Source organism: Fringilla coelebs (assembly GCF_963513975.1).
Source record: "Fringilla coelebs genome assembly, chromosome: 3".
NCBI classification, from domain to species: Eukaryota; Metazoa; Chordata; class Aves; order Passeriformes; family Fringillidae; genus Fringilla; species Fringilla coelebs.
Window position 1 is genome coordinate 66,732,448 of NC_140030.1, and position 26,560 is coordinate 66,759,007.

The 26,560-nt window shown below is 34.8% G+C and overlaps 1 protein-coding gene across 1 annotated transcript in view; it reads left to right on the forward strand.

Moving 5' to 3' along the window:
- Positions 1-26,560, forward strand: part of ADGB (androglobin) — a gene marked incomplete at both ends in the record, with an annotated part of 104,788 nt that overhangs the window by 64,203 nt on the left and 14,025 nt on the right. The window contains 10 exon segments of the mRNA XM_084202634.1: positions 1,174-1,341; positions 3,319-3,457; positions 8,896-9,093; positions 10,478-10,571; positions 12,097-12,231; positions 13,031-13,184; positions 16,283-16,470; positions 17,947-18,131; positions 23,574-23,770; positions 24,945-25,056. Of these exon segments, the coding sequence (XP_084058760.1) occupies positions 1,174-1,341; positions 3,319-3,457; positions 8,896-9,093; positions 10,478-10,571; positions 12,097-12,231; positions 13,031-13,184; positions 16,283-16,470; positions 17,947-18,131; positions 23,574-23,770; positions 24,945-25,056 (1,570 nt within the window).

Here is a 26,560-nt window from a genome sequence, read left to right on the forward strand (position 1 = left end):
TGAAAAATGCTTTTGTTGAAATATGTATGTCAGGGTAGGGTATAACTCACTCTTTGAGGCATGTCATAAAATACATGTATAAATATTAATTAATATTAAAAAATACCTGCCTATTTAAATAAAACCTCAAATCAGTGAAGTATGTTTGGTCCCATGAGATTGCATATGACTCACCAGGTCTGAAACCAGCTTTTATATATAAAATGAGCAATTTAATCAAATAACTTTTCATAGTTGAGATAAGAGGCCCAGGGGAGAAATGACTACAACTTTTGTTCTTCATTGTCCATAATCCAGACACCACTGTCATCCATATTTTCAAGGTTTCTCTGGCAAGCAGTAGCCCCAAATATATGTTGAAATCCCTGAGGGGAGGGAATATATTTTCTAGAGAACATTCATGCAAAAACATTTTAAAAGATGAGTGTAACAGCAAATTTATATAGCAGTGTAGATTCTGGGTCCTAATATTAGAGCACTAATACAGCTCTGCACATTTATCACATTTATTGTGATAAAAAGTTGAAATATAAGAATTTGGATAATTAAAAATATCTTGTGGCTGTACTATCCCGTTGCCTTCAATTTTTGGATGAAAAGGTATTTCTCATCAAGAAAATAAAGCAGAATTTTATCCTTGGGTTTTTCCTGTACTTCTTTTTGAAGCAACTTCTTTGCAGGCTGTCATTTGCAGGAGTGTTCACATTCTTGCACAGAAATCCTGATGAAGATAATTGATGCTTTAGGCAGCATGTATTTGGTCATTGCTTTCAGCAGGTTACTAGTACTAATCTGTCCTTCCATAACAGAAGATGCTGAGCACTTCAGCTGACACTATTATCACTGGAGTAGAAAGTCTCTATATGGATCTTATTTTTGATTAAATTTCCTAGGACTAATGACATAGGAAAAATAAAGTAATTAATAGATATATCTTATGGTGCCTGTTATTTATTTCACTGGCTAAAATCAGTGAGGAATTGATACATTTTTAAATATCAGAGACATAATTGATTTTACAGTTTATAATATTAAGGACAACTGAATGAATTCCAAAAGTTTTGTACTTCATCACAAAAAAAATGCTTGTATTCTGTCATGGCCCAGAGAGAAAACCAAAGAAAATCTTAAAGCAATCTTTCTAACAATGGTTGGTTTATTCTCTTTCCTCAGGAGAGCTCTCGATTTATAGAACAGGCTACAGCTATCCTGAGAGCTGTTGGAAATGTGATAAATAATTACAGCAATAAGGATGAGCTTCCTAAAGCCTTGAAGGAATTGGAAGTAGCTTATTGTCCTCCTGGCCTCCAGGATACTAAATTAGCTGAAGAAAACAACAAGGTGAGCAAATAGTTTGAACGAGCACATATCTAAAAGCTACAGAAGCTGGATAACTGCTTAATGTTGTCATTGCCCTCTTCAAAACAAGGCCTATGCACTTAATAAGGACCACCTGCATGCTGTGAATGTGGCTTTCATGATAAAGTGTAAGCCCAAATTACATAACTTGCAACTGTATGATAATTATCTTCTTTTAAGAAGAGAAACATCAATGTGCACAGAGTAGCACATTCTAAATTGAGTCTTTTTTTGTTGATCTGGTTTAGCATACTTTGGGGCAGAAAGCATTAGCTGTCTTTATACTAAAACTTCATTTTGAATTTGAAAGATACTACCAGAAATGCAGAAAAGTCTAATGTTCTCTTTCTGTGTCTAATGTTGATGGAACAGGAAAACATTATTACAGCTTATATTTCTGAAGGCAGTAATGAGTTCTTTTGTTCACAGTATTCCAAGTTGGTTTTCTCTGTTTCTTGAAACTACAGCATTCTTATTCAACTTTTTTGCTTCTATGCACAATAAATTAGATATATGATGAAAACATCACACTTTTCTGTAGATCTCTATCCTATAGCTTTCCAATATTATGCTATAGCTTTCCAATATTATAAAAAGATTTAAAAAAAATGTTTTTATAGAAAGTACACTAGTTTTTATGTGTATGCAAATGTTGATCAAATTGCTATAACTTGAGTTTTCTAAAGTCAGTATTTTATATACTCCAGATTCATTTATTTTCATCAAAGTACTAAAATGCTCATGCAGGTTAGACTGTTTATGCATATTGTAGAAGATTGAATAGAAAAAAGGGTTTGATATTTTTTATAATTACTGATATTAAAAATTAGAACACCAGCACTTTTATACATGGGCTGGACACCAGCTCAAATTCAGCGAAATATCAGAATTAATAAAGAACGATTACAGGTGCACCACTCATGAAAGAGGTAATTTACATGCCAAGTCCACCAGGAAAAAAAATTGCTTTGAACTCAGGAATGGAATAAACAAATTTTAAATGCAGATGTTCATGTGAAATATGTGCAAAACTTTGAGACCTTAAGAAAAATTCAGTAGTCATAAACAGATATACCCCTTAATTTCTCCTCCTCTAAGAAGACCAATGTACAGCTGAAAAAAAAAAAGGACAGAAATTAGATAAATGAAAGGCACTGAGCTGACAGTGATTCAAGGATGAAAATATGGAAACTATCTGTCTTTAATACAAACAGTGAAAAATTGTTCTGAGTGCAAGAAAGGTTCTACTGTATTCTTTCTTTTCTTAGTTTTACAAATTTAAAAATAAAGGACATGCTTTTTAGTATTAAAATGCATAAAATATGTTTCCAGAAAGCAGAAAAATCTGAAACTAAGGGCAATGAAACAGAAAAATCTTGTCTTTTCCAGTAAGTTCTTAAAGTCAGATTATGAAACTAGTTCTATAAAACCCACTCTAAAATTCCCATCTACTAGGAGTGGGGGAGGAAAAGACTGGATTTCTGCTCTTTAAAGAGAATCAATATGTCAAAGCATAAAAATAGAGCCAAATCTTCCCATGCTGTGGCATTTCCTATTCCCGAAAGCATTCCCATTAAGTTACCTGTCTCTATTCTGAAACCTCGAGTTTAGAACTCCCATTGTCATTATAGTAATTATTATGTGTTCTTCTGTCCTCTGGTATGAGGCCGTCAACCCCCTACACATAAACTAGGATGTTCCTGGGTGATAAACACACTGTAGAATAAGTCCTATTTTCTTGTTTTTATAAACCAGGCATGAAGCAGGTTTTCTATCTGTTGTCTTGAATTATAGTCCTACAGTTGGGATTAATTTTCAGATATAGTATTTGTTAGAGGAAGTTAAAGATTTCATTTATACATGGTAAGAGAAGAGGGAAACCATTTTTGAAACAATAATAAGAAGCAATATAAATCAATCTTTATAAATGAATAATTCTTTTCCTCTTTCTGATTTTAGATTTTCAATAATGTATTTTGGTATTTAATTGAATATGTATCAGACAAGAAGGATATCTACAGATATAAATTTGCCTTCAGGTCCTTCACTTTGGATTTTGAAATCACTGATGTTTCTGGGGATGACATTGTGTTTTCAGGTAATGTATTGATATTGCTAATCACTTCAAATATATCTGCCCATTCTTATTTTCAGGGAAGCCAACTATTCTCTTGTTTTTTCTTGCCGAAGTAGGCACAATTAATTTTTGAGCCTAAGACTTTCACTGATGACAGGATATTTGAGGCTCATCTCAGAATAAAAATGATCCTTTCTTTGTTCCTGAAAGTCTGTTTTCCCTTTGTTAATTTATAAAACTACCTTTGGTCTTCTTTGAGTTGCATTTGTCAGTATTAACAAACATTAGCAAACATCTGCATTTTTTACCTGTTGTACTGCACCTCATCACCTTCATTCAAATTACCAGCTCAAAAGGCCTTAAATGCCTATATTGTTCACAAAATGAGAGTGAAGGAAGACTCAAGTTAGTATCTTCATTGAAAGTTCAGCTATTTCTAAGTGTTGGGTTGTTTTTTTTTTTGGGGGGGGGAATATTTAAATTTTTGTTGTTTTGCTTGCTTGCTTGTTTTTTAAGCTTGTTATTTGGGAAATGACTGTGTTGCTGTGTTGCCTGGCTAATTGGCTGGCTAGTCATACCCATATAGTGTGGAACTGGCTACAGCACCAACTGCCTCTTCTCCAGCCTGTGGTCAGGGAGTGCTGCGTACCTCAACATACTCTGAGAGAAGCCATTGAAAGGCCAACATATTTATTACCAGCAGGGATAATTCTCTTTGCATTGTTTCTTTGCTTCATTTTCTTATGCAAGCTGCAGTTTTACACAGTTAGAATTAAGTTTTCCTGGCAACCAAATACATGGCTCTTTTCCATTTTAGGACTTATTTTTCAGTTTCTATAACTTTTTAATCTATTAATGTTGGTGTCTAGTTTACCAATAAAAGCCTTTTGTACATGACTTCATATCACAAGAGAAAATAAATTTGATTGGTGGGGAGAGACACTATCACCGTTTGAAGGCTTTTTATGGGTACTTAGCTTTTTCTTTGTCTATTGTGAATTTACAGAATAAAGTGTTTCTACTTGATCAAACAAAATTATACTAACTTCCTTTTGACTCACTAATCAAAAATCAGTTTATTCCGGAAAAATAGTATAAAAAATTAAATTCAAATTTACACAAATAACTTTACTGACACAGTGTTGTTATACTTTTGTCCCTTTAAGAAAGCACTTATAAGCACATATATTGTCTCTCTTTACTGGGAACTTTCCTCTGAATCTCCATTCTTCTGAAGGTTATTCTTATTGTGAGGCATCAGGTATTTTTCAGAGAATTGCATCCCATGGCAAGAGTATGTTGCAAGGGTCAGCATATTGACATTTATCAAACCACTTAAAGTAAACAACACCTGTCACATTTTTTAAAGATTACTGTGCTACTGATTTCTGCATTCCAAAAAAAACCCTTGAACACTTGTCAGCATTAGAAGACATTTTTTAAATAGATTTGAATAATTAGCACAGTTGACAGGTTGTAGCAAAGATCTCATATAAATTACTAAAGTATGAGATCCACTGTGACAGAATAATTTTTAGGAGTTGGGCAGTGAATCAAAAAAGTGGAATAAATATATGGAGAAAGAAAGTTCTGTTTCAGTCTTATTTCTTCCAGTGTCCAATATGTCCTTTTAAACTATTTGCTTTTCTAAAATTAAATTACCAGAGATCCCTATTGGACTGGAAAGGTAATTGTTTCCCTTTGATTTTATTGATATTGGACATTTTTTGACCTTTATTGACATTTTGCCCTGCTTAATAAAGGTTGCTTTGGAGTAAATGCATGCTTTTATTCAGGTTCCATCCAGAAACCTAAAGAAATAAAGCATAAACCAAGTGAACTGTCAGGGAAAAAGAGGTAGATGGCAGGAAATACCAGTTGCAAACTACACTGTAGAAAGGCCTAGAAGGATTTGCATCAGCTGAATACCCTGCCCCCACCTTAGCTCTGCTGCAATGTCAGTTTAGTTACTCAAATCTTGTCGAGACCTGAGGTTGTAACTTTTTGGAACCGAACAGATATCAGTGTAAAGTACCATAACAGATGAATAAAGTATTTTTGTCATCTGGGTCTACAAGTGTATCAGGTCAAATCTGAGCTTTTTTTGAAACCTCCATTTTATATTGGCATTTTCATTTTTCACTGTGTGCTGAATTAATCTTAAAATTTAGCAAGGGCAAGGATATTACGATTTACTGCAGTTAGTGGTCATGGCTGCGAAGGTTTCTGAGAAGCCATCCTGAAAATGATCTAGTCATATTTATTAGACTGCCAAGTATTATCCATTCCCAAGAAGCAATTAGCAGAAGAGCCACAAGAAACAAGTGGAAGACGGTGCCATGTGAGCATATGAAAAAAAAGATGGAAGTATCTGAAGCTGAGTGCTTCCCCATGGCATGGCTCTTCTGTTGTATTCTGGGAGGAGAGGGAATAAAGGGGCCCTGAAGAACTTTGGGAAATCATGAGGTACTGAATTTACAGAGGTATGTGATGTTTCCTGGGAAGGGAGGCATATCAGGATGCCTGCCTGCGCTCTGTTGCCCATTTTCTTTTTTTACGTTGTCCTGGTTTCATTGGGCCCAATAGTGAGCCAGTGGAGGTCTGTGGCACTGATTTTCGAGTCTCAAACACTTAACAGTGATTTAGGCACATTTCAGGGGCTACATTTCTTTCTCATGGATAAATTCCAACTTTCAAGTTGGAAGTGGAGTGCCCTTTGTGTACAGTTCTCTTAAAACCTTCTGGTCTGAAATTTTATCTAGAAGTCGAGCTGTTCTCTACGAGCTTATCTTGACTGTGAAACTGTATTTGGAATGTCCAGCTCAGTTCTTTTTCAGAACAAGCTTCTCTCTCCTCCAGAAACATAGGTTAAGATTGATTATACAGTTGTGTTGTGTTGCATTGTGTGAATGAAAAGAGAATTCTGAATATTTGTTTCTTCTTGCACTTTGGATTTGAACTTGTGTTCTAGTAAGGGGTGAGGGAAAGTTTGACATTAATTGTTTGAATATGTAAAATGCCTCGAGTACATGCAAAATAGTCCTTTTTCAAAAAATCATTGCCACATTGCCTCCAAGAACTGAAGTGATTTTATGGTGAACAGTGTCTTGCTAGGCTGCTTTGAAAGCTTCAGTTTTATTACTAGCACGGTGTCTTCTGATTAACGGCTAAGGTCTGTCAGAGATTTTTGACAAATCTGTTTTCAATCATAATGTCAAATTTGAAACATCCATTAGTTCAATACTGATGGACTTAAAGTATTCACTAGCTCAAGATTGATTGATTAAAAGCATTTCTCAATATACACTTCGCTGCTTACAAGAAAAAATACTAAGAATTGCTAAGTTAAAAAAGCCTTGAAAGATCAGCATATTTAATTAAGACTTCCTTATTTTGCCTTAAATATTGCAAAAAAATATTTTGTTCTTATGACATTGTCTAAAAAAATTAGAACAAAAAGAACCTCCCTATGAATATATACTTTAGGAATATACACTCATAATTTTTGTATTTCGGCCTGATCTGTGGTAACTTCTGAAAGTTTCTATAAATAGAATTTATTTTTGTGTGACAGTCCGTACAATTTTTTTATATTTGTGCTTTCAGAAACAGTTTAACATTTAACTAACTTACTGTATATCCATATATTGTTTCTCCTCACAAATAAAATGTTTTATTTCTAGAGTTACAGGTATTTACTTCTTGTTATGGAGCCTACTTGGCATCTTCAGTGGATAAAGTTTTTAGTTGGTTCACAGGGCAACACCACACCAATACTTTTTGTGTTTACTTTTCTATATTTTTGATTCCTGCCCTGTGTTAGGATATTCTTACCTATTAGGTCAATCTATGTGTATATGTGTTCATATAGATACAACTGTTACTTTATAATACATTATTTTGCCTTATATGAGGAATGTAGGCTCTGCAGCAGAACTCATTTTTCTGAGCCAAAGCATGAGCTGAAAATCAAAGTCTATTTCCCTTCCATGAAGACAATGATTAGTGAGGTCAGAAGTCATCTTGCGACTGGGTTACGTATTTGTAAAATAGACAAGTTTGTAGATTGAACAAATTCATTTTGAAGTGTGTTACAGTAATGAATGAATGAAAGAGCCAAAACCTTTCCAGAGATGCACACACAGGACACATCTTAGAACATGTTAAATTCCAGTTGGAGATTAGGAAAACTTTTTTCACCATGAGGCTAGTCAAAAGCTGGAAGAGAATGCCCATTTAAATTATGGAGTCTCAATTGTTATGGAAGTATTAAAAAATGGACTGGACATTTATTCAAGAACAGGAGCAACCTGGCCTAAATTCATCTGGCTTTGGATGTTGGATTGGACCAGATGACCTTCAGTGGTCCACTCAAGTCTGTATTGTTCTGCGACTGATTATATGTTCCTGTTTTATAATAGTGGTTGTACCACTCATATTGTTGACTTCTAATGTGGTTTCTACTGAAGTGGGGTTGCGTAATCTTCCAGTCCCCAAGCATTAAAGAGGCTTTCTTGGGTTTGGAAATGCAATACTGACAAGAAATGATGGTTTGAGAGCACAGCCAGATTTAGCAATATTGAGTAAAAGTGATTAGATTGAAATGTGTGATCTGGCTGATGAAAGCAATATCTTAAGACAGCTTGCTTGCCTGCAATGTTGTCTACATTTTTCAAGCAGATTCCTCTCCTCCTTTTTGTTTGTTAGTACTTCCTTTTGTGGCACCGTTTCCTTTCTATCACGCTGTCTTACTCCCTTTATTCCATATGTGTGCAATTCCAAACTTCCCCTCTGGCAGTGGCCCCTTGGAGTGTTGCTCCCCACACCCTTCCCTAAGTCCTGGTTCTGATGGCTCCCAGGATGCTAATTTCTAGGCAAGAATGCCTTCAAAGACTTCATTGCTAACATGTCAGAACCCACAAATTTCTGTTGCAATTCGAAACTCCTTGATGACATAAAGTCAGTCGGATAAATGAGCTCTTCCTTTATCATAGTTCTTACCCTTATTCTGTGGCTCCTTTGCAAGGGTTAAACAAAATGTTTTGAACAACACTGGTATTGAAATTATTACTTAATAAAATTATCAGATTGAGAGGCAAAAGTAATTACAATCTTGTGAAGCTCTTTTAAGCTGTGTACAGAGTCAGGCTTTAGTGTATCAAATTCTCTTGGTTCATGTTGGGAAGAACATTTTGAAATCACAGTAAGAGATGTGATTTTAAAAAATGTCCTGCAATAGCTGTCCATGAAGAGAAAAATTAAATTATTTGATGTATGTAACTAGCAAAGTAGCTGACATTTTGACTTCGGTAATTATACAGTATATTTTCTCCAACTTATGATAAAAATAAAATTGCAAGAGTGATATTTTCATCATAGAAAATTTATGCTTGAAGTCACTCTCTTGCTGTTTTGTGTTTATTTGTTTGTTTGTTTGTTTGTTTTTTAATTTGTTACAGAAAGCAACAGGAACAGGACTTCCAGCTTAGCTGATGTTACTCATTCTTCCAATCCTTCAGAGAGTGGTGAGGAGAAATCCCTTAGTAGTTGTGAGAATCGAGCTCCCACATCTGAAGAAAAAGAAGCAGCAGCTCTCAAAATTCAAGCCTTCTGGCGAGGGACCTATATTAGGAAAATACTGAAGAGCAGAGAACCAGGTGTGTCATTTATAAACACCTTTCAAAAATGTTTCATGCTTCATCTTTTTAAAATCTTCACTGTAAAGAGTTTTTTACTAATTAATATCTAGGTAAAATTAACTGCAACTAATGAAATAAACTCGTAGTTCTCTTAAATATTCCTAACCACTCATTTAGCACATATGATACTAAAAATATACGAAAGATACACCCCCCTAGATTTGCATAGATACTAAACCAGTGTTAATGTAGATTTAGGTCAGAGCTGGGATAAATGTTAAGGTTTTTTTTTCTGGAAATGTAAAGGAAATCATACAAGAACCTAAGCATCATAATGAGCAGTCAGTGGAACACACGCAGTATCGAAGTCTGATGCTGTCCTGCAAAGATACTGTACTGATACTATCCATCATTCTTGTGCACATAGATAGAGGAATCTTGCATAGCAGTTCAGGACTTGTAGAATATTTCCTATCCAGCAATTCTATTATCTCAGCTGGAATACTGTGTCCAAGTACAGTATCCACAGTCCAGGAAGAAAGAAAGATAACAACCACAAAATAATGAGTAGAGTTGTGAGGATCAGGACTGAATATAGGCCTTGTACTTACAGGTTGTTAGTCTGTCATTTCAGAAAGAGCAGATAAGAAAAGACTTTGCTATAATTTTTAAGTACCCACAGGAGGAAAGGAATTTCATAGTAACAGTCTCTTTAGGCTGATATCCAAAGGTTAACAAGAAGATCTTTAGTCTGACATTCAAATTTTGTGACTTGAATCCGGACACATTCAAGTTAGAAAAAGTGATATTTATTTTTAAAAAGGTAAGATATTTATTGGAATAAACCAAGATTTGTAATGTACTACTGAAAACTTTCAAATCAGTCTAGTTTTTATCTCTATTCCATGTATAGAAGCAAACACCTTGAGATGACATTACATCCTGTTATGTGAGTTATCCAACACGGGTGGGGTGAATTACCCATTAGAGCTGCCCAATTCTTTTCCTGCTAGCTACACAAATACTTTAGGTGCATCCCTACCCCTTCCTGGTATCTGCAGATGAAAGCTGCTGGGAGTTAAATAGCATATTCTCTGAGGACAGAGATTGCCAACCATCACTACAACATGTTACAGTGAAAAAACTGTAAATTGGAAAAAATATTGGTCACATAATTTTTGCAGTTGTAGGTGTGCTGAAAAGTACAAAGATGGTGATGAATGGAAAATACCCTGTCCAAGGAGAAAGCAGTTTTGAGCTCAGTGAGACTTCTGTAAAACTCCAAATAAATAAGGCAGTTTACTTGTATAAGTCATATTTTTCAGAAGTATTTGGCCAGTGTAAATTTAGAACAATAGCAAAATTGGATGTTATATTTCATAACTTATTTGGTTATCTCTAGGTACTAAAGAAAACACTGATGTTGAAGAAACTTTGAAAAACCTGTGGACTATGATTGAGTTAAATTTTGAAGAGTATGCTGTAACATTATTAAGGTAATCATGCAGTAAATCAAACTATTTTATTGTAGACAGTTGTCAGAAACTGTCTCTTCACAAAATAAGCATGGTAAGAGCATTATTAGTCTCAAAATTACAAATCCCTGATGGAAGGGATGAAATGTTTTTTACTAAATATATGCTATGCTTTATTCTGTGAACCCTACATGAGTAAAATCTAATTTTTAGATATGTTACTGATTTTTTTAATCTAAAGTATTAGATTTTGCATGTAGTTGATTTTTTAGTATTTGGTAGGCTGCTCCATAAGTATAGATCTGATACTGATTCCTTAGTTAAGCCGTTATCCAGTTGATTTAACAATTTTTTTTTTGATTTGTGCTATCTGTTAAGCAATCATGATTGACAGTAGAAAGAAGATAGCTTTACTATGTAATTGTACACAACTTATTGTCTCAACAGGGGACATTTTTGTCTCACTTGCTTGAAGTATATGTATTTCTAGGTAGTAGAAATGTAGTAGGTGTATTTCTATGCTTTCCCTGATATTTTATTAGAGCTTTTAGAAAGATGGCTATTCTAATTTAAACAGTGTTCATTAAGTCATTTGCAAGTCTAACACTCTCTGGGGATCACATATTTCCATTAAGTCCTCCAAAAATCTCTCTGCAAGTGTTCACACAACTGATCTAGCAGTAAATCAGTTCTTCCAGGGGTGAGGAGTGAAAACTGGCAATAATTACTGCCTGTGGATATAAATCCTCACTCCTTATAACCAGCAATTTGAGCAACACTCACACCAGGTATAATTTCATATCACCTTTTATAATTTCTAATTTTGTAAAACCTGTGTACATTGATGGGATCAGGACTTTGCAACCAAAGCCTTGTTCCAAATATTAGCCTTCCATTTTAGCTTTGTAGCATTTTTACATCAGCAAAGATGAGATGCAGTTTTTAGCCTGCCTTCAAACCAATAAAACTTATGGGGTTCATAGGCATTGTCCCGAGGGATACATTTGAGTGTGAAAATCATGCTAATGTGCTTGTGCTTAATTTTTTTTTAACAGCTGACAGATTTCTATTTAACATAACAATCTAGCACCTTGGCCAATTAGTTTTACTTTTATTCCTTTGTTGTTCCAAAATGTTTTAAAAGTAAATAAAGGTATTTTAATATGCTAATGACTCCACAGCTTTAAGATGACAACTTAATATAAAGAAAGTGAAGTTATGCTAACTGAAATCTATTAAAAAAAAAAAAGCTAAAGTTTTATAGAAGCCATAACATCTTAGGATATTAGAAGCAGCTGTAGTCACAGGTAGACTGATGGATAGAAATATGTGTATATATTTGCCATGAGATCTGAAAGAACTAATCCCTCCACTATTTTTTTATTTAAGAGTGAACAACTACTAGAGAAATATTAGTAACACATTTAATGTTGCTGTTTTATATTCATGCACAAAGTAGTGTTCTTCATGGCCAGCATAAGTAAAAGTCAGTATATGTATGCCATCCTTGTTAAATTGAAGCCTTTATCTTGTTTTCTGCTTCCAGAGAAATGTTTAAAAGAAACTTTAATTCAGTTGAAAAGTTTCCTTGTTATGAAGATGAATGGTGTAAGATGCATTTCACTGACTTTGCAGTAACATATGCTGATCAACCACCAAATGCCTGGTTTCTGGTTTTCAGGTGAGTTTCACAGACTCCTGTACAACTCTTATGTGGGAGTAGTATTGATACACTCTGGTTTTTCACTAACCTGCTTAAAAACTTACTTATCTGTCTGCTTTCCTTAAATTCTGGCATGTACTTGTTCTGGCTTTGGCTGGAAGAGCGTTCATTTTCTTCTTAATTTCTTCATTTTCTTCCTAGTAGCTGGTAGAGTGCAGTGTATTTGGATTTAGTGTGATAACAATATTGATAATACACTGATGTTTGGGTTGTTGAGTGCAAACCCCAAGTCAAGGACTTCCAATGTCTCACACTCTGCCAGTGAGGAAGTGCAAAAAAATCTGGGAGGAATCACAGCCAGGACAGCTGTCCTGAAGTGGCCAAAGGGATGTTCCATACCAGAGAATGTCATGTTTGTATATTAAGTGGGGAAGGATTACCTGGAAGGGGGCTGATCACTGCTCAGGACCAGGCTGACCATGGTCAGTGAGTGGCAACCAATTGTATTGAGCATCATTCATTTCTTTTGGGTTCTGTTACTCACTCTCCCTCTCTTAATAATTAAAAATATTCATATTATTAGAATATTTATTGGTATATATATATTTTATGTTGTTAAACTATTCTTAACACACTAGATTTATATTTTCTTTCCGATTATTTCCCTCAGGTTCATTGGGTGGAGAGAGTGAGTGAGAAGTTGCATTGTACTTAATTGCTGGCTGGGGTTAAACCATGGCAATATTTTTTGCTTTGTATTGCATATATCCTTTTATTGGGAACATAATTTTGATATAATTTAATTTTTCTTTTTTAGAGAAATATTTATTGTCCCAGAAGACATGTTTATATTTACAAAGGTGTTTACCACTATCCCTTCCTGTAGACTTCATGTTCTTGATAATGACACACAGGAGGAAATGCCACATGCCTTTTTCAAAGTGGCACCTCATGTTTATCCCAAAAATAAGGTAAATGCAAGAAGCTGTTGTGAAAAGTATAATTTAAAAATAATAAACAATGCCTAAATTCTGTGGAGATTTTTTGCTATGTCACAATGTTAGTAGTGTTTTACTTAAAAGCACACCCTTATTTATTAGCAAGTTTGAACAGAGACCACCCCTGATCCACTTCCATGCTAAATATATATTAGGAAACTTTTGATTATTTTCTCCTCTGTACTCTTTCCAGCTGCTGTTGTTTTGGGTTTTTTTCCTGTTTATCATGCATAACACTGAGCACAGTAAACTTTGTGCCAATATTTAACTTGTGTCCATAAAAAGTTTGTATAAGGAATGATAAGGGTGCATATTTTCTTCCCACGGGTAAACACAGTAGCCTCAGTGATTCTGTCAATTACTGATGAAAATGGCCTTTTTCATTGGATTCCTGCTCTTCCCTATTGAAGAAGTCCTCTCTTAAAACCACAGTTTTGTTATTGTTTTCTAAACTAATGGTTCATATTTTGGAATATTAAATGAGGTTAATAGCAGTGAAGAGTGGTTTTCAGAGTATTAAAAGAGAATTGTGCAGGCATGCTGTATTTTTTTACTTGTTCTTGCATTTCTCAGTCACTGAGCTCTTGAGTTCCTCAGTAAGGATATAACCTTATGCTTTCCAATTTAGCTTGTTTCTTCCTATTTCCAAATAGTTGATTTTAGTGGACCTGCACATGCTTTTGAAAGTTCTATTGATGCTTTGACAAGACATTTTGCAATTAGTAAACACAGAATACAATGGTATTACTTTAATCTGTTACATTTTTTGTAACAGTATTTCATAAAAAATAGTCAACAATGTAGTACATCAAGCAGGAAATTATTCAGTATGCCTGAATTCTTAAATGTCAGTATTATTACATAAGTCATTTTTTTAAAAAAATACACCTACCAGTTCTGCTTCCAAACTATGACTCAGCAATTTACAACAGAGATAAAAAAGAATCCTGTCAACAGATACTGTTACTCTGCTGCAGAGACACTTCTGGAACGCATTAAAGTTCATTTCAGAATGATTGACAATGAAGATAAAATCTGCACACTAGCAGTAAAGTCTGTCTTCTTTTGCAGACTTTACAACCTAGATGGAAACTGGGTACTTGTTTAGCATTGGATTTTTTGGGGTTGCATTAAATTTTTTTTGGTGGTTTTTTTCTACTGCTGGAGACAGTGGAATTTGTTTTAGTTCTTGTTGGGTTTTTTTGGTTTTTTTAATTCTCCTCTCTTTATTATTCACAATTCTTTTGAACACATTGTAGAGAAGGATAGAGATAAGCACTCAAGCTTCAGCTGACCTACATAGATAAGAGTTTAAGAAACCATCACTACCACCATATTTAGTCTAGAAAATAGAAGTTTATTTGAGCAAGGACCCTACTCAGTTATTTCTCTTGACTAGACATAGAAGGATGTAAAGGATTCATCTTACTTTGCCATGAAGTTAATCCTTTCTGATTCTAGAGACAGTGAATTGTAACAAGATATCTAAGTAGTGAAACTTCTTGAAGGTTATTTACAAAAGAGACCTAAATTTAATGGGGTTGTTGACCCCTATTTTCTTATTTCTCAGTAGTGACTTGATCTTCCTACTTGATCTTCCTACCAGACACAAAATTCGGTTATTGTGCTTTCTAATTGCTTGTAGTAGTCACAAAGTGCTCACTCAAACAAACTTTTGGTCCTAAGTCTGAATTTTCTGAATATTTTTAGTGAACATTAGGATTGTATAACATTAGCTTTACAGATAGGTATACAAGAGAAATGCTGGAATTTGTTCTTCTCATGCATGCCGTGCTGTCAGAAAAGAGCCGAATATCTGGATAAATCCTTCTCTGTTTTCAGGTGTGCTTGATGAGAACAGAGGGGCCTGTGGCTCTGTGCTTAACTAGATGTTTAAATAAGTGAGTTCTCCTGAATGGTTACTCTGAGTCGTTGCTGTTACCTTGTGGTGATTAAGGGTTGTAAAGTGCCTTACTGCTACAACTGCACAAATTGGAATAATGAATAATTTATTTTAATTTCATTCTAAATATTCAGTATTCATGGAGCCACAGCCCTGAATTATTGGATAGTCCTGAAATCACAACCCTATTTATTATAAGGATTTTACAACAAAGTTTCTGCTGGTAAATGCTGATTTCTTAAACAGAATTTAGAAGAGGACTGGAAGAAATAGAGCCTTTCAAAGTTTCTTCATTTGGTCTATTTCTTGGGTGGAACATGAAATTTTAATATTTGAAATAGGAGGATAGTAGGGCAAGTCAGACTGCATGAAAAAGGGACTTAATGCTGAGTTCCCCTACAACATTACAAATGGCCATTTCACTCCTTATATCCCTTTTTCCTGCCCCTGCCTTTCAAGTAATCACATTGCCTTCATTTTCACAAATACAAATCAATCACAGTTTGAATTTTTTTATTTTATATCCTGGCTCCTCATATTCCTATTCTCAGGATTCATAAAGAACATCTAAATCTGCATTATTAATTGTGTGTTGCATTTTTTATTATTTTTTGAATTTTCTAATACTAGAAATATTTTTTATTAAGATATTAATAAAAATAAGATTGAAATCTTATCCTTTTGTGCTCTATCTGCAGTGGCATTATTAAATTAGGGTAAATTTTAATTTGAAGACTGAAGTAATCTGGGTCTGAAAGACTCAGATTTGAAGACTGAAGTAACCTGATCTTTAAATTTCCATGTAGCAAACTCATCCACCCCTACTTTCACACTCCCTAAGCATGAAGGAACATTTTAAATCATCAAATAATTTTGTTAGAAAGTGACTTTAGGACTTTGGTTGTATCTGCCCCTAAAAACACCTGCCAGCTTTCCAGTTAGATGAAATTGGATTCAACTCGTCATGTAACTCTTTAGCAAGTATAAATTGCTAAAATAAGACATGCTCCATAAGTTAGAGTAGACTGGAGTTATAAGATTCTTGCTGATGAAGCTCATCTTATTATATCGATAAGTGTAATGGACAAAAAGTATGTTGCATGTAGTCACAGGGTGCCTTTTGAGTATTGTTATTGCCATGTAAAAATGACTTGTTTTCCCCTTTCAGAAAGGATACACTTTTGTGGCTGAAGCACACACTGGTGACCAACCTGTGCCAGGTGGCAAATGGAAGCTCCGCTTCTGCGGCTCCCAGAGTGCTCTTCCATTTCTCTCTCGTCAGGCTGTAAATGCTACCTATTCTACTCTACAATTTAAGGAGTATTACATACCCAACAAAGAGTTCCTACTGTTTAGGTAAATACTGAGAGAAGAATTAATAAATTCTGGGGTTCATATCGGTCATCCCTACCAAAAAGTGTGTTCTTTCCTCTTTCTTAGAAGGGGAGAATATTAATGCAAATATCTGAATGTTATGGGCTATCAAATTAACATTTGATTAGTGAAAATGTTATTTGTGAAATATTGCCACTAATTAATGAAGAACACCTGTGAAGTACACAGACTAAAATCAAAATTCAGTGTTTTGCATTTCTGTAAGCTAGGTCTCATCCGTATGCCAATTACTGAAATTCCATAGTACTTTCGGGAAATAAATATGTATTGAAACACTCTTTTCCCAATATATCAGACCAATTTCCATCTTGCAGTATTGGGAGAAAAATTTATATTTGTTTTATTTTTGTGTGCTGATTCTTTTAGGAGAATATACTTAACAAACATGTGATTTAGTTTTTATTCATCCTTTTTTAATTAATTAAAGTTCATTAAAATCCATTCTGAGTTCAGAACTGACCATTCCTAAATTTCTATACTTAAGTTTTTACACAAAGAATTTCGCATTGCACTACAACAGGCCCTGTGCTTAGAGCTGATTAAATGTGTATATTTTGAAGATTAATTCTTAAACATTTTACCCTGATTCCTGGAAGTTTTTTCAATATTTCAAACCAACAGATTATTCTTGGGATAGAGGTCTCTTTAAGAGAAGGAATCAGTTTCAATATAATTGAAAAAACCATGTAATGGAAAAAAACCTATATGCACTAAAATTTTGTAAGTACTCTCTTTCTTGACGATTTTCATTCTTTCACCCTTCTGATGTTACCAACCTTATAAAAATATATTTATTTTTAGCTCCAAATGTGCTGAAGTCAGGGTGATGGAGTCTTTGTGTATTTTTGTTTCTTTGCTTGTTTGGTGAGATTAGACATAACAATTTGGATTTATGGACAAAAAGCATATAATACATAAAGCAATGGGTTACAGCATAACAACTATTTGAACAACACAACAATTATTTGAATTTTTTCCCTCAGACTCTAATTCAACAGGTTTTAATGCCACAGTCTTTTAAGCGAACTAAAGTAGCTACTGCCATCCAAGGAGATATCCCTACCCTTTTGAAAGCAAATAATCTTTTTTTTTTCCCTCAGGTACTTTTATAATGATACAATTCCCTGATCTGGCTAATGATATTCAACAAATAAAAGTACAGTAGGCATTCAGATGTCTATTTGGACATTTGATAAGGCAGTGAAAAAAAAATAAATAGACCACCAATTTTTCAGCAGCAGCACTTGCTTTGTTTGTTGATTCACTGCATTAAACTTCACTATAGGATGCTTAGCCCATCAGATTCCAGGAAAACAGTTGATTTGTAACTCAATTTTAAGTGTTTGCTTCCAGTTCAGCACAAAATTTAGACACTTTCCTAAAAACAGTGATCAGGTATAGTTGGTTATATTGCTAAAATTTTTTCTTCCTATTTAGGTATTTTGTAAAGGTCGCAGCACCACATACTGCTACATTGCAGGTACAAACCTCTAATTCAGATGTGCTCATTAAGCTACAAGTCCTAGATAATGAGAAGGAAATTAAGAGTGTCATTGGAAAGGGCAATGCAGTCATCCCAGTTTTTAATTTCTGGAGTAATCAATCACTTCTGAGCTCCCAGTGTAAGTATTGTATGCTATATTTAATAATTTTATTCACTGCAGGATATACATTCTTACAGTAACTGTAAGGAAAAACTGTAATGGAAAATACTATTTTTCGCTGCTCTTTTCATTAACCTTTAATTTTACTGTTCAAAACCAATAAGTACAATTGAATGAGGTACATAATTCTTAGACATATTTTCAACAATGGACCCTGTAGTGCTCAGGTAATTTTAAACAAAAATTAAGTACCATCTGCCTGCCTCCATTATACTTCTTATACATAATAGATTTTAGAGGCTACTTTCCATCTTCTTTCCATCTTCTTTTAGAGGCTACTTTGCCATCTTCTTTGATAATCTACATCCTTTCCCTGTTTTCTATACACCTCACTTCTAAATCAAATTATTTCCATTTAATTTGTGTGCTATTTTGAATTATTCATTATACTTGTGCTTCAATTTTAAAATTAATTCTTCATAAGAATTACAAGTTCGCTTAAATAAAGCAGATGTTTATAAGCCGAGTCTGCTACTGTACTCTCCAGCCACACTGCTATACATAAGATACATAAGATATGAAAGTCTTCAGTCCTTCTATGAAGACTTCTAAATAATAAATCTTCTATAAGTCTGAGTTTGCCTATTTGAGCATATTGAGAACCTGAGGCAAAGACAAATTGTTCAAATACTGGATTATTGCTTTGCTAAAGCCCAAAATAGCATTATATTTCTGCTCACCTCCACTATTTTGATCTGTGGAGTTTTCAAACATGATCCTTTAGCATAATGTGTAATATAAAATTCCAATGCTTTATGGGAAAAAAAATAATTTAATAATATTTATGAAACAACTTGATTTCTGTCTCAACTGCACCTTATTATTACCAGAAATGTGAAAAAAAATTTTAGCCCTATGGAGACCATGCTCTTAAAATGTCATTCATCAGATGAAACTTTGGGTTTTTAAAGGAAGTCACAGAGAACCTGTCATGATTCTGAGTTACCAAGATAATCAGTAGCTATTTTTGGCTAATGTTGTTGGAATGTGAAAGTGGACTAGTAAACTTAATGGTAGACTGGTGGAAATAGAAAGATGAATGTATAAAATAACTCAGCTTAGGATCAGCATCACAGTAGTGGCAGGAAGTTGCCAAGATGCCCTCAGTAAAGTGAAGGAAAAACTTTGTTTTGGGAGACTGTCTCCTTGCAAAGGTGATAGTCTGAAGACTGAAATAAGTTAAAAGGCACAATCAAGTTACAGGGAAGAGAAATGGGTTCCACCAGAGGCAGAAAGGGAGAGGATGGGGCAAAGTAACTAGAAGGGGTGTTTTGCTTTTGCCAGTCTACCAGGACACATATGTGAGAACTTTGCAAAATATCCTCAGAAATCAGACACAAACATTCTAGCTCTAATGTGCAATGATACAAATAATTCCTGCTAATTTATTTTAATTATTTTAATCCACTTTGAATTATTTGGTGAACTATCTGTTACATTAACCTGATTGAAAATAGGAAGGTTTTTGAATCTGGGCCTATTTAGCAATGGTGGCCATAAAATCCTGTTATGATTTTAGGCTATATTTGAAGATGAAATGAATATTAATTATACTCATTAAGTGTGTGTGTGAGTATATAGAGGGTTGCCATTTGGAATGAATTACTGTGAAGCTGTCACTGTTTGTTTTTTTTTTCTATTACTTGTATTTTTACTATAGTAGACCAACTGGCCTTAGCACTGAAGTTCTTTTCCCATTAATATACATCCTGTATATCACAAAGAAGATACTTTGTGTAGAATCTTTCATAGCATCCAAATTAAATGAAAATATTATGAAATGTACTCAGTATAACCAAAATGAAAGTACTGTACCCAATCTACTGAGTGTCTCTAGGTTCAGTAGGGGTTCAGTCTATGACATTGTAAAAGCATGTTTCTTTGGCATTGTCCAAAGTGTTTTTATGGCCTGCTCAATAACAATAGAGAAACACTCAGAAATACTGATTCCAAGTTCAGGTGAAGATTCATACAAATGACACTCAATACAACAAGACTCCTTCTATCAGTATTTCTTTGTTCTCTAAAACAGTGTGTTTTCTCAGAATAAGAATAATCAGAAAACACTGTTATACCATTGGCACTGATAGTGGAGCCCATGAAAAATGTTAAAGATAGAATCTGAAAATGTTAAGCTTTGTGTTTTCCCAGATCAACTGCACCTGCGTAAGCAGTATGATAAATGATATGATTGTTAGATGTGATGATTGTTTAGTAATTAAATATAATTATTATATAACCATAAGAAGAATCATGAGAAACTATGTTGGAAATTTAAGGGGGGCTATGCTTAGCTGAAATCTATGTATACAATAGAACAATATAAGTTTTAATAATTAACATGAAAGTTATATAACGATAGAATATAAAAACATGCTCATCTCAACTGTATGGTCGGAGTCAGATTTGGGTTTGTACCCCTGACACCCAGAGCTCTTCAATAAAAGCACCTGCATATAATCACTCGTGATTATGTGTTCCTGAACGCTAACAGCACCAATCTTGTTAGTTAAGCCACATACAATCCCTAAATTTGACACTTATTCACTACCACACGTTCTGCCTCTCACAGAACTGATCACTGTGTTGCCAGAAGTTCTCTTAAGTGACATTATTGCACAGCCATCACCAATAAAACATTATTTCCCTGCCCACCTACAGCCTGTTATTTCATCTCCAGTCACAGCTGTTCTATTAATGTCTTTTACAGCTCAAAAACTACATTAAACGAACTGATTTTGAATACATTTACCTCATCTGAGATGTAGCAGATGACTTGGACCTTGAACATTTGCTTGACAATAAAGGACTTACATATTGACACACACATTTCAAGCACAATTGGTTTTGTTGGTACAAGCACAGCAGTTGCCTAAGCACAGATAGGGAAGTGAACACTCACAATCCTTTTATTTTCCACAGTAATAGTCTGATACAATCCTGTTTAAAAGTATAAAAATATCTTTCAGATATTTGTTTGACTATGGAAGCAAGGTAGGTGGAGGTTTCTTCCAGCCAGAAGTTAGGAAAACCAAGAGTGACACATACCTTTTTGTATTGAGTAAGGAAAAAATAGCGTTTCAGCACCACCTGGTGACCATTGAGAGATTTCGTGGCTGTGTATGTATTTTGGGGAGTTCTTGCAAGTGATCTTTCCTGCAAAGGAAGCAGATTGACTCTTATGGGGGATTCCACCATTCTGAGAGGATTATCTTCATGGCAGGATATTCCTCTGGGAAAATCTTTATAGAATTGTTCAATACTCAAGCTCTTCAGGTTTCAGAGAAAAGAGGCGAATAGCGAGGCGTTCATGAAAACCAGTTGTAGCCTAAGGAATACAAGCTCCCTTGGGCTCTACCTGTCTTGCTCGGTGGAGGTAAGGTCCTGCAGAGGGCAGTGCACATCTCCTAAAGCCCCGACACAACACATCCTGGAGGGGAGCTCACCCCTCTGTTGACTCCGGGGGAGTACATCTAAGTGGCCCCATTGCTTTAAAGCTACCCTTTATAAATTACATCCACTGGCCCTTGCTAGCAGTGCTCAGACAGGCGCTGAAGATCATTCCTGACTTGAAACCTTTATGCAAATATTGCAAATGGTAAACTAAAGGCAATTTATGCAATGAGAAAATATCTTTATGTAGTTATTCTTCCATCTGGAATACAGGTTGTTTCTTTGAAACAACATTTTTTTTTCTTGCAGATGTAGAATATTCAAGATTTGGGTCTGTGGATGTTGTTTCTTATTCATCCAAATGTACTTCTATTGAGTGAAAACCTCATGATTTTGGTTCCTTCTGGTGAAAGACCTAATAATCTAACCATTGTGAATTACATCTACTCTTACCTTCACAGCATGATACCTAAAAAGCTCAGCAGCAACTGAGTGAGAAACTATTCCACAGTTAACAGGCTTGTTTAGGCATACCTTTTACCAAATAATAGCAATGGAGTTGCAGCACCCTAAAAATGGTTTAGAAGAAACCAAGTATTGTCTTCCTTCACATTTCTCTCACAGGTGTCCTTGCCACAGGGACAGCAAGAGGGATGGCTCTGGTGGTAAAGATTCTAAATGCAATGCGAAAGAGCAACTTAGAACTTGTGATAAGGAGTTTGAGACTTCTTAAGAGACTGTCTCTGCAAGGTCTTATTTTGATTTCCTGACTTCTACTGCTTTTTTTAGGAACAAGGACGCACTGGCTTATGCAGAGAAAAGATGCAATAGGAAGGAATCCATGACATTTGGCTTTCATACATAATATTTCCTGGCTCCATTTGAGTTTCTTGGGGCAAACTTAACCTCTAATTGGGTATTTATTCTTTGACACACCAGCATCAAATTTTGTTCAATCTGGTGTCTAATAGTCCTGTTACCTCCTGTGAATTTCCCTGGATGTTTCATTAACATGCATGAAAGTCTGCATTTTTCTTTCAAAGTGTGGCAATGATGCAGTATCATCCTTTTTTTATACAATGAACCCTGGGAGGAGTAAAGCCTCTTGCCTTCAATGAAGTCAGAATGATATCTCTTTCCCAGCTGGTGGTCCGGTGTAACACAGGTGATGGTTAGTGTAACACAGGTGAAGCTGCTTCCCCAGAGGTGTTATTCTTTGTCCTAATTCAATTTTCCATGAGATTTTCACTTTTAGAATTCTTTTTTACTTTCTCTGTAGACATGCAGGCAAAAGACCCCCTCTCAATGGTGTTAGAAATGAAAACATATTTATGTTTTCTGAGTTAATACTTCTGTGCCAGGCCTTCTTTAGAACATTCTGCTTTTCACAGTTTTTCCACATAACATCTTCCTTAGGTGACAATTATATACATTGATAAAGGATAGATCACAAATAGTTTTATATCTCCTTTTAAAACTAGCTCTTTTTTATCTCAAGTTAGCTATGATCTTTGTTTCAGGTTGGCACAAAGAGATAAGAGACGTCTGTAAGTGTATGCAGTGCCAGAACTGTGGCCAATGCACCTCTTCCCTTCATCCAGCTTTACACAATTTATTAAATTAGGTTAGCCACAAAGGGATCCCATCATAGGGAGCACTAAGCTTTCTATATTTTTTAATGTATAGCATGGTGCTGTGATGGTTAGTGCAGGAAAGAAGCATGGGCTTTGAGGGGAGAAATTATATGCTTTATAAACAGTAACACCAGTCATATATACACAGTCTTAAATTTCTCATTATTTACTTTGAAGATTCTTGTGATTTGCATGCAAAATGAAATCAGGGTAGCATTTGGAATAATTATCATTTTAATTGGAAGCTTGTGAGTATAATCCAGTATGAGAAAATGGACTATGTTAATTCTTTCTGTTACTTTATGGGAGCATCTGTTTACCTCATACCAATAATTCACAGAATTTCAGGACCACTTTTTTGGTCATCTTGCAGTAAAAAACCTACAAGTTGTTCAAAGTAATACAGTGAAGGGATTGGAACCTGGACGATCAAAAAAAGGAAGTCGTAAGTCGTCAAAGGACAGCAAAACTTCTTCCAAGACAGACCTTGTACAGGAATGCTCAGTGATGTTACCAGATGAATCTTCAGTCTCAGAAAACTTTGAAAATAATGTTGGAAGCCCACAACAAGTAAGAGTTTGTTAATCACTGGGATTTGGGAAGAAAAAAGAAAAGCAAGCAAACAGTGAAGGGTTATTGCTAATTCTTTTGGTACATGTGGAGAGATCTTCTATCCTGGGGTAAAAACAAGAATCCAAAATTAAGATTGTTGGTAGCTTTTGAATGAGATGATGAAAAAAAGGATAATGTACATGTATGAATGACTAAATAAGTAGGAGGTTTCAGAACAAGGTGAGTTACTCTACCTTTAAGCATTCTTCATTTGGCAAATCCAATACAAGTACAGCATAACTTTCACATAAAGATCAAAAATTGCCAGAAATTAAGCTAAAGTTTTGATGCCTCAATATGAGCCACCTTTGAAATATGATATTATAGAAAACCATCTGTAATAGCTTGCTTAGAGAAACACCTATTTCCAGACAGCTGCAAGCTTTAGTAATAGTTTCATAATATCTGCTTCTCAAGCCAAGCTTGTCAGAGGCTAATATCATACCATGGGTTTTTCTTGATGCCATTTAGTATTGTCTATTTTAGAGAAATTTAGTATACTTTCTAAAACAGTTCTCGTTTTACTTCTCCACATGTTTTTCTGTCTGATTTTTTCTTGATAGTTGAGTTCAACTGCAACAAAATAAAGAAAGAAAACAAAAATTATTGAGAAATAGACTCCAAAGTTGTTCCTTTGACTCAGAACTGGCATTAGAATTTTGGAAAACAGTTTATAAATATAATCATTTCCAATTTGGTTTAGACAATGTTTAAAAAAGCCCATGGACCCTGTCACCTCTGCCTCAAATTAAGGCATTATTGAGTGCTAGTAGAAGGGCTCAAAGCCCTGTAGTAAGTCTTAAAATCAAAGACAAAAGTCTTTGTTGTAGTACATGGCATACATAGGGAAGTTACATGAAAATCTTACAGGAATGTAGCTCTGTATTGTGTAGCCCAGTTTAGTTTTACTTGATAAACACATGAGTAATTGTTTAACTTCACAGGAATTAAAATAAGATCTGTGGAATTAACATAAATTTTTAAGCTTCTTGTGAATGCTGTTGTGTACAAGCTTGTAAATTAATTATGTGTTTTATTTGCTGAATTCAATATCTGGCACTTTACTAACCTGCAGGACTTGAATGCTTGTTGCAATTGTTATGACTTCAGCATGTTGCATTTTCTTTTACAGTCTCACCAGTATTCAATAGAGGCATTGGTGTTGCATGATAGTTGGCCACTTACTGAGAGTGAGTCTTTGCTTGTTCAGGAACTAAAGGAAATGCAGAAAGATGAAATAAAAGGTAGGTTAATCTAAGTACATATTTAGTCAAACATATCATGTTACTGATTTTAAAAAAATCTATTAATACAAGCAACATTTTTTCACTGATTGAGTGAAATAACTAGGCAAAAAACCTTTTTATTCTGTAGTCCTTAGAAATGAAGTTTGATTGCATGTATCTATATCTTCAGTTCACAAAATATAAGGAAATCATAGACTACACTGCAAGACACCTTCTTAAGGCTCAGCTTTAGGTAGAGATCTGGAACAGAAACATGCCTGCTGATAATTTCAGAAAATGCACTGAACAAGGTGGAGGGAAAGGCCTGGTTTGGGAAATGTATTCCTTCTGTACAGATAGGAGAAGTATTTAGTAAGACAAAAGACTAGGAAAGTTCCCAAGTACAGTCTATATGTCCAAGTCACGAAGGGGACAGAGAAATTACAGAAGGTTTTGGGTTTTTTACAGATTATTGTAGTATTTCTTCTTAAGGGACAGTAAAAACCAATCCCAAGACACATTAAAAGCACTTAGAATCCTAGTCAGTATTCTGTAAATTAGATGAATGTCTCATACTTCTTCTTTTATCTGCAAGGTTGACACAAAATTATTTAGATCTTTATTATGGTAGTTACTCTGGACACAAGAGCCTGAGAGAGGCAAGGCTCTGCCACTGCACATTCCCAGATCCAACTGTTTGTGAGGCTGAATATGAAATTCCACCAAGCATGTGCACATAGAGACACATGCACTCGATGTATATGTATATGTAGGTGTGTATATATACACAGAAACACACACACATTGCCAGCTACAGACATCTCAGACAGACAGAGCACAAACACAAACAGCACCGGCTGCCTTATCTTGCTTTTCGCTCTTGGGCTGGAAAGAATGGAAGTCCCTAGATAGACTGTATATTTCTAAAAAGGTGGATCCTTCCACCAGCTGCACTTAGACACCTAATGTGCCCCATAGCTTGCCTCTGCATCCCCTACAAGCTCTGAGGTGCAGCCCTACTCCAGCTGCTGGTGCAGAACATCACACACACATGCAGCTGATTCTCCCGTGTTCTCACCCCTAGGTTCCTGCAGAACCTAAAATATTACTTCCTATCATTCAGTAGATTTTCTGTATCATTAATATTAAAATTCTGTAACTCAGTTTTTAAAAGAAGTGATAAGAATTATTTGGTTCCTCATATACATACACTTGCTAATACCCAAAAAAAAAAAAATTTAGGATGGTTTGTTTTTTATTTACTAGCTCTATGTTTTACTTTTTATTCTATTTACATATTTCTTTTTAAATGTCTGGTCAGATCTTTTTTCAGTAATATCTAGTACTCTGGACTGAACTTAGATTCAGCAGCAGTAATTGCTGATGGATATTATTTAATTTCTTGGGTTTGGTATGTAAGCAATATTTGAGATTTTGTTCAGTATTTTTCAGTTATTATTACAAAAATTTAAAAATATTTATCTTCTTGGTTTGCTGTAGTCTGTAGTCAGTTTTAGGAGCA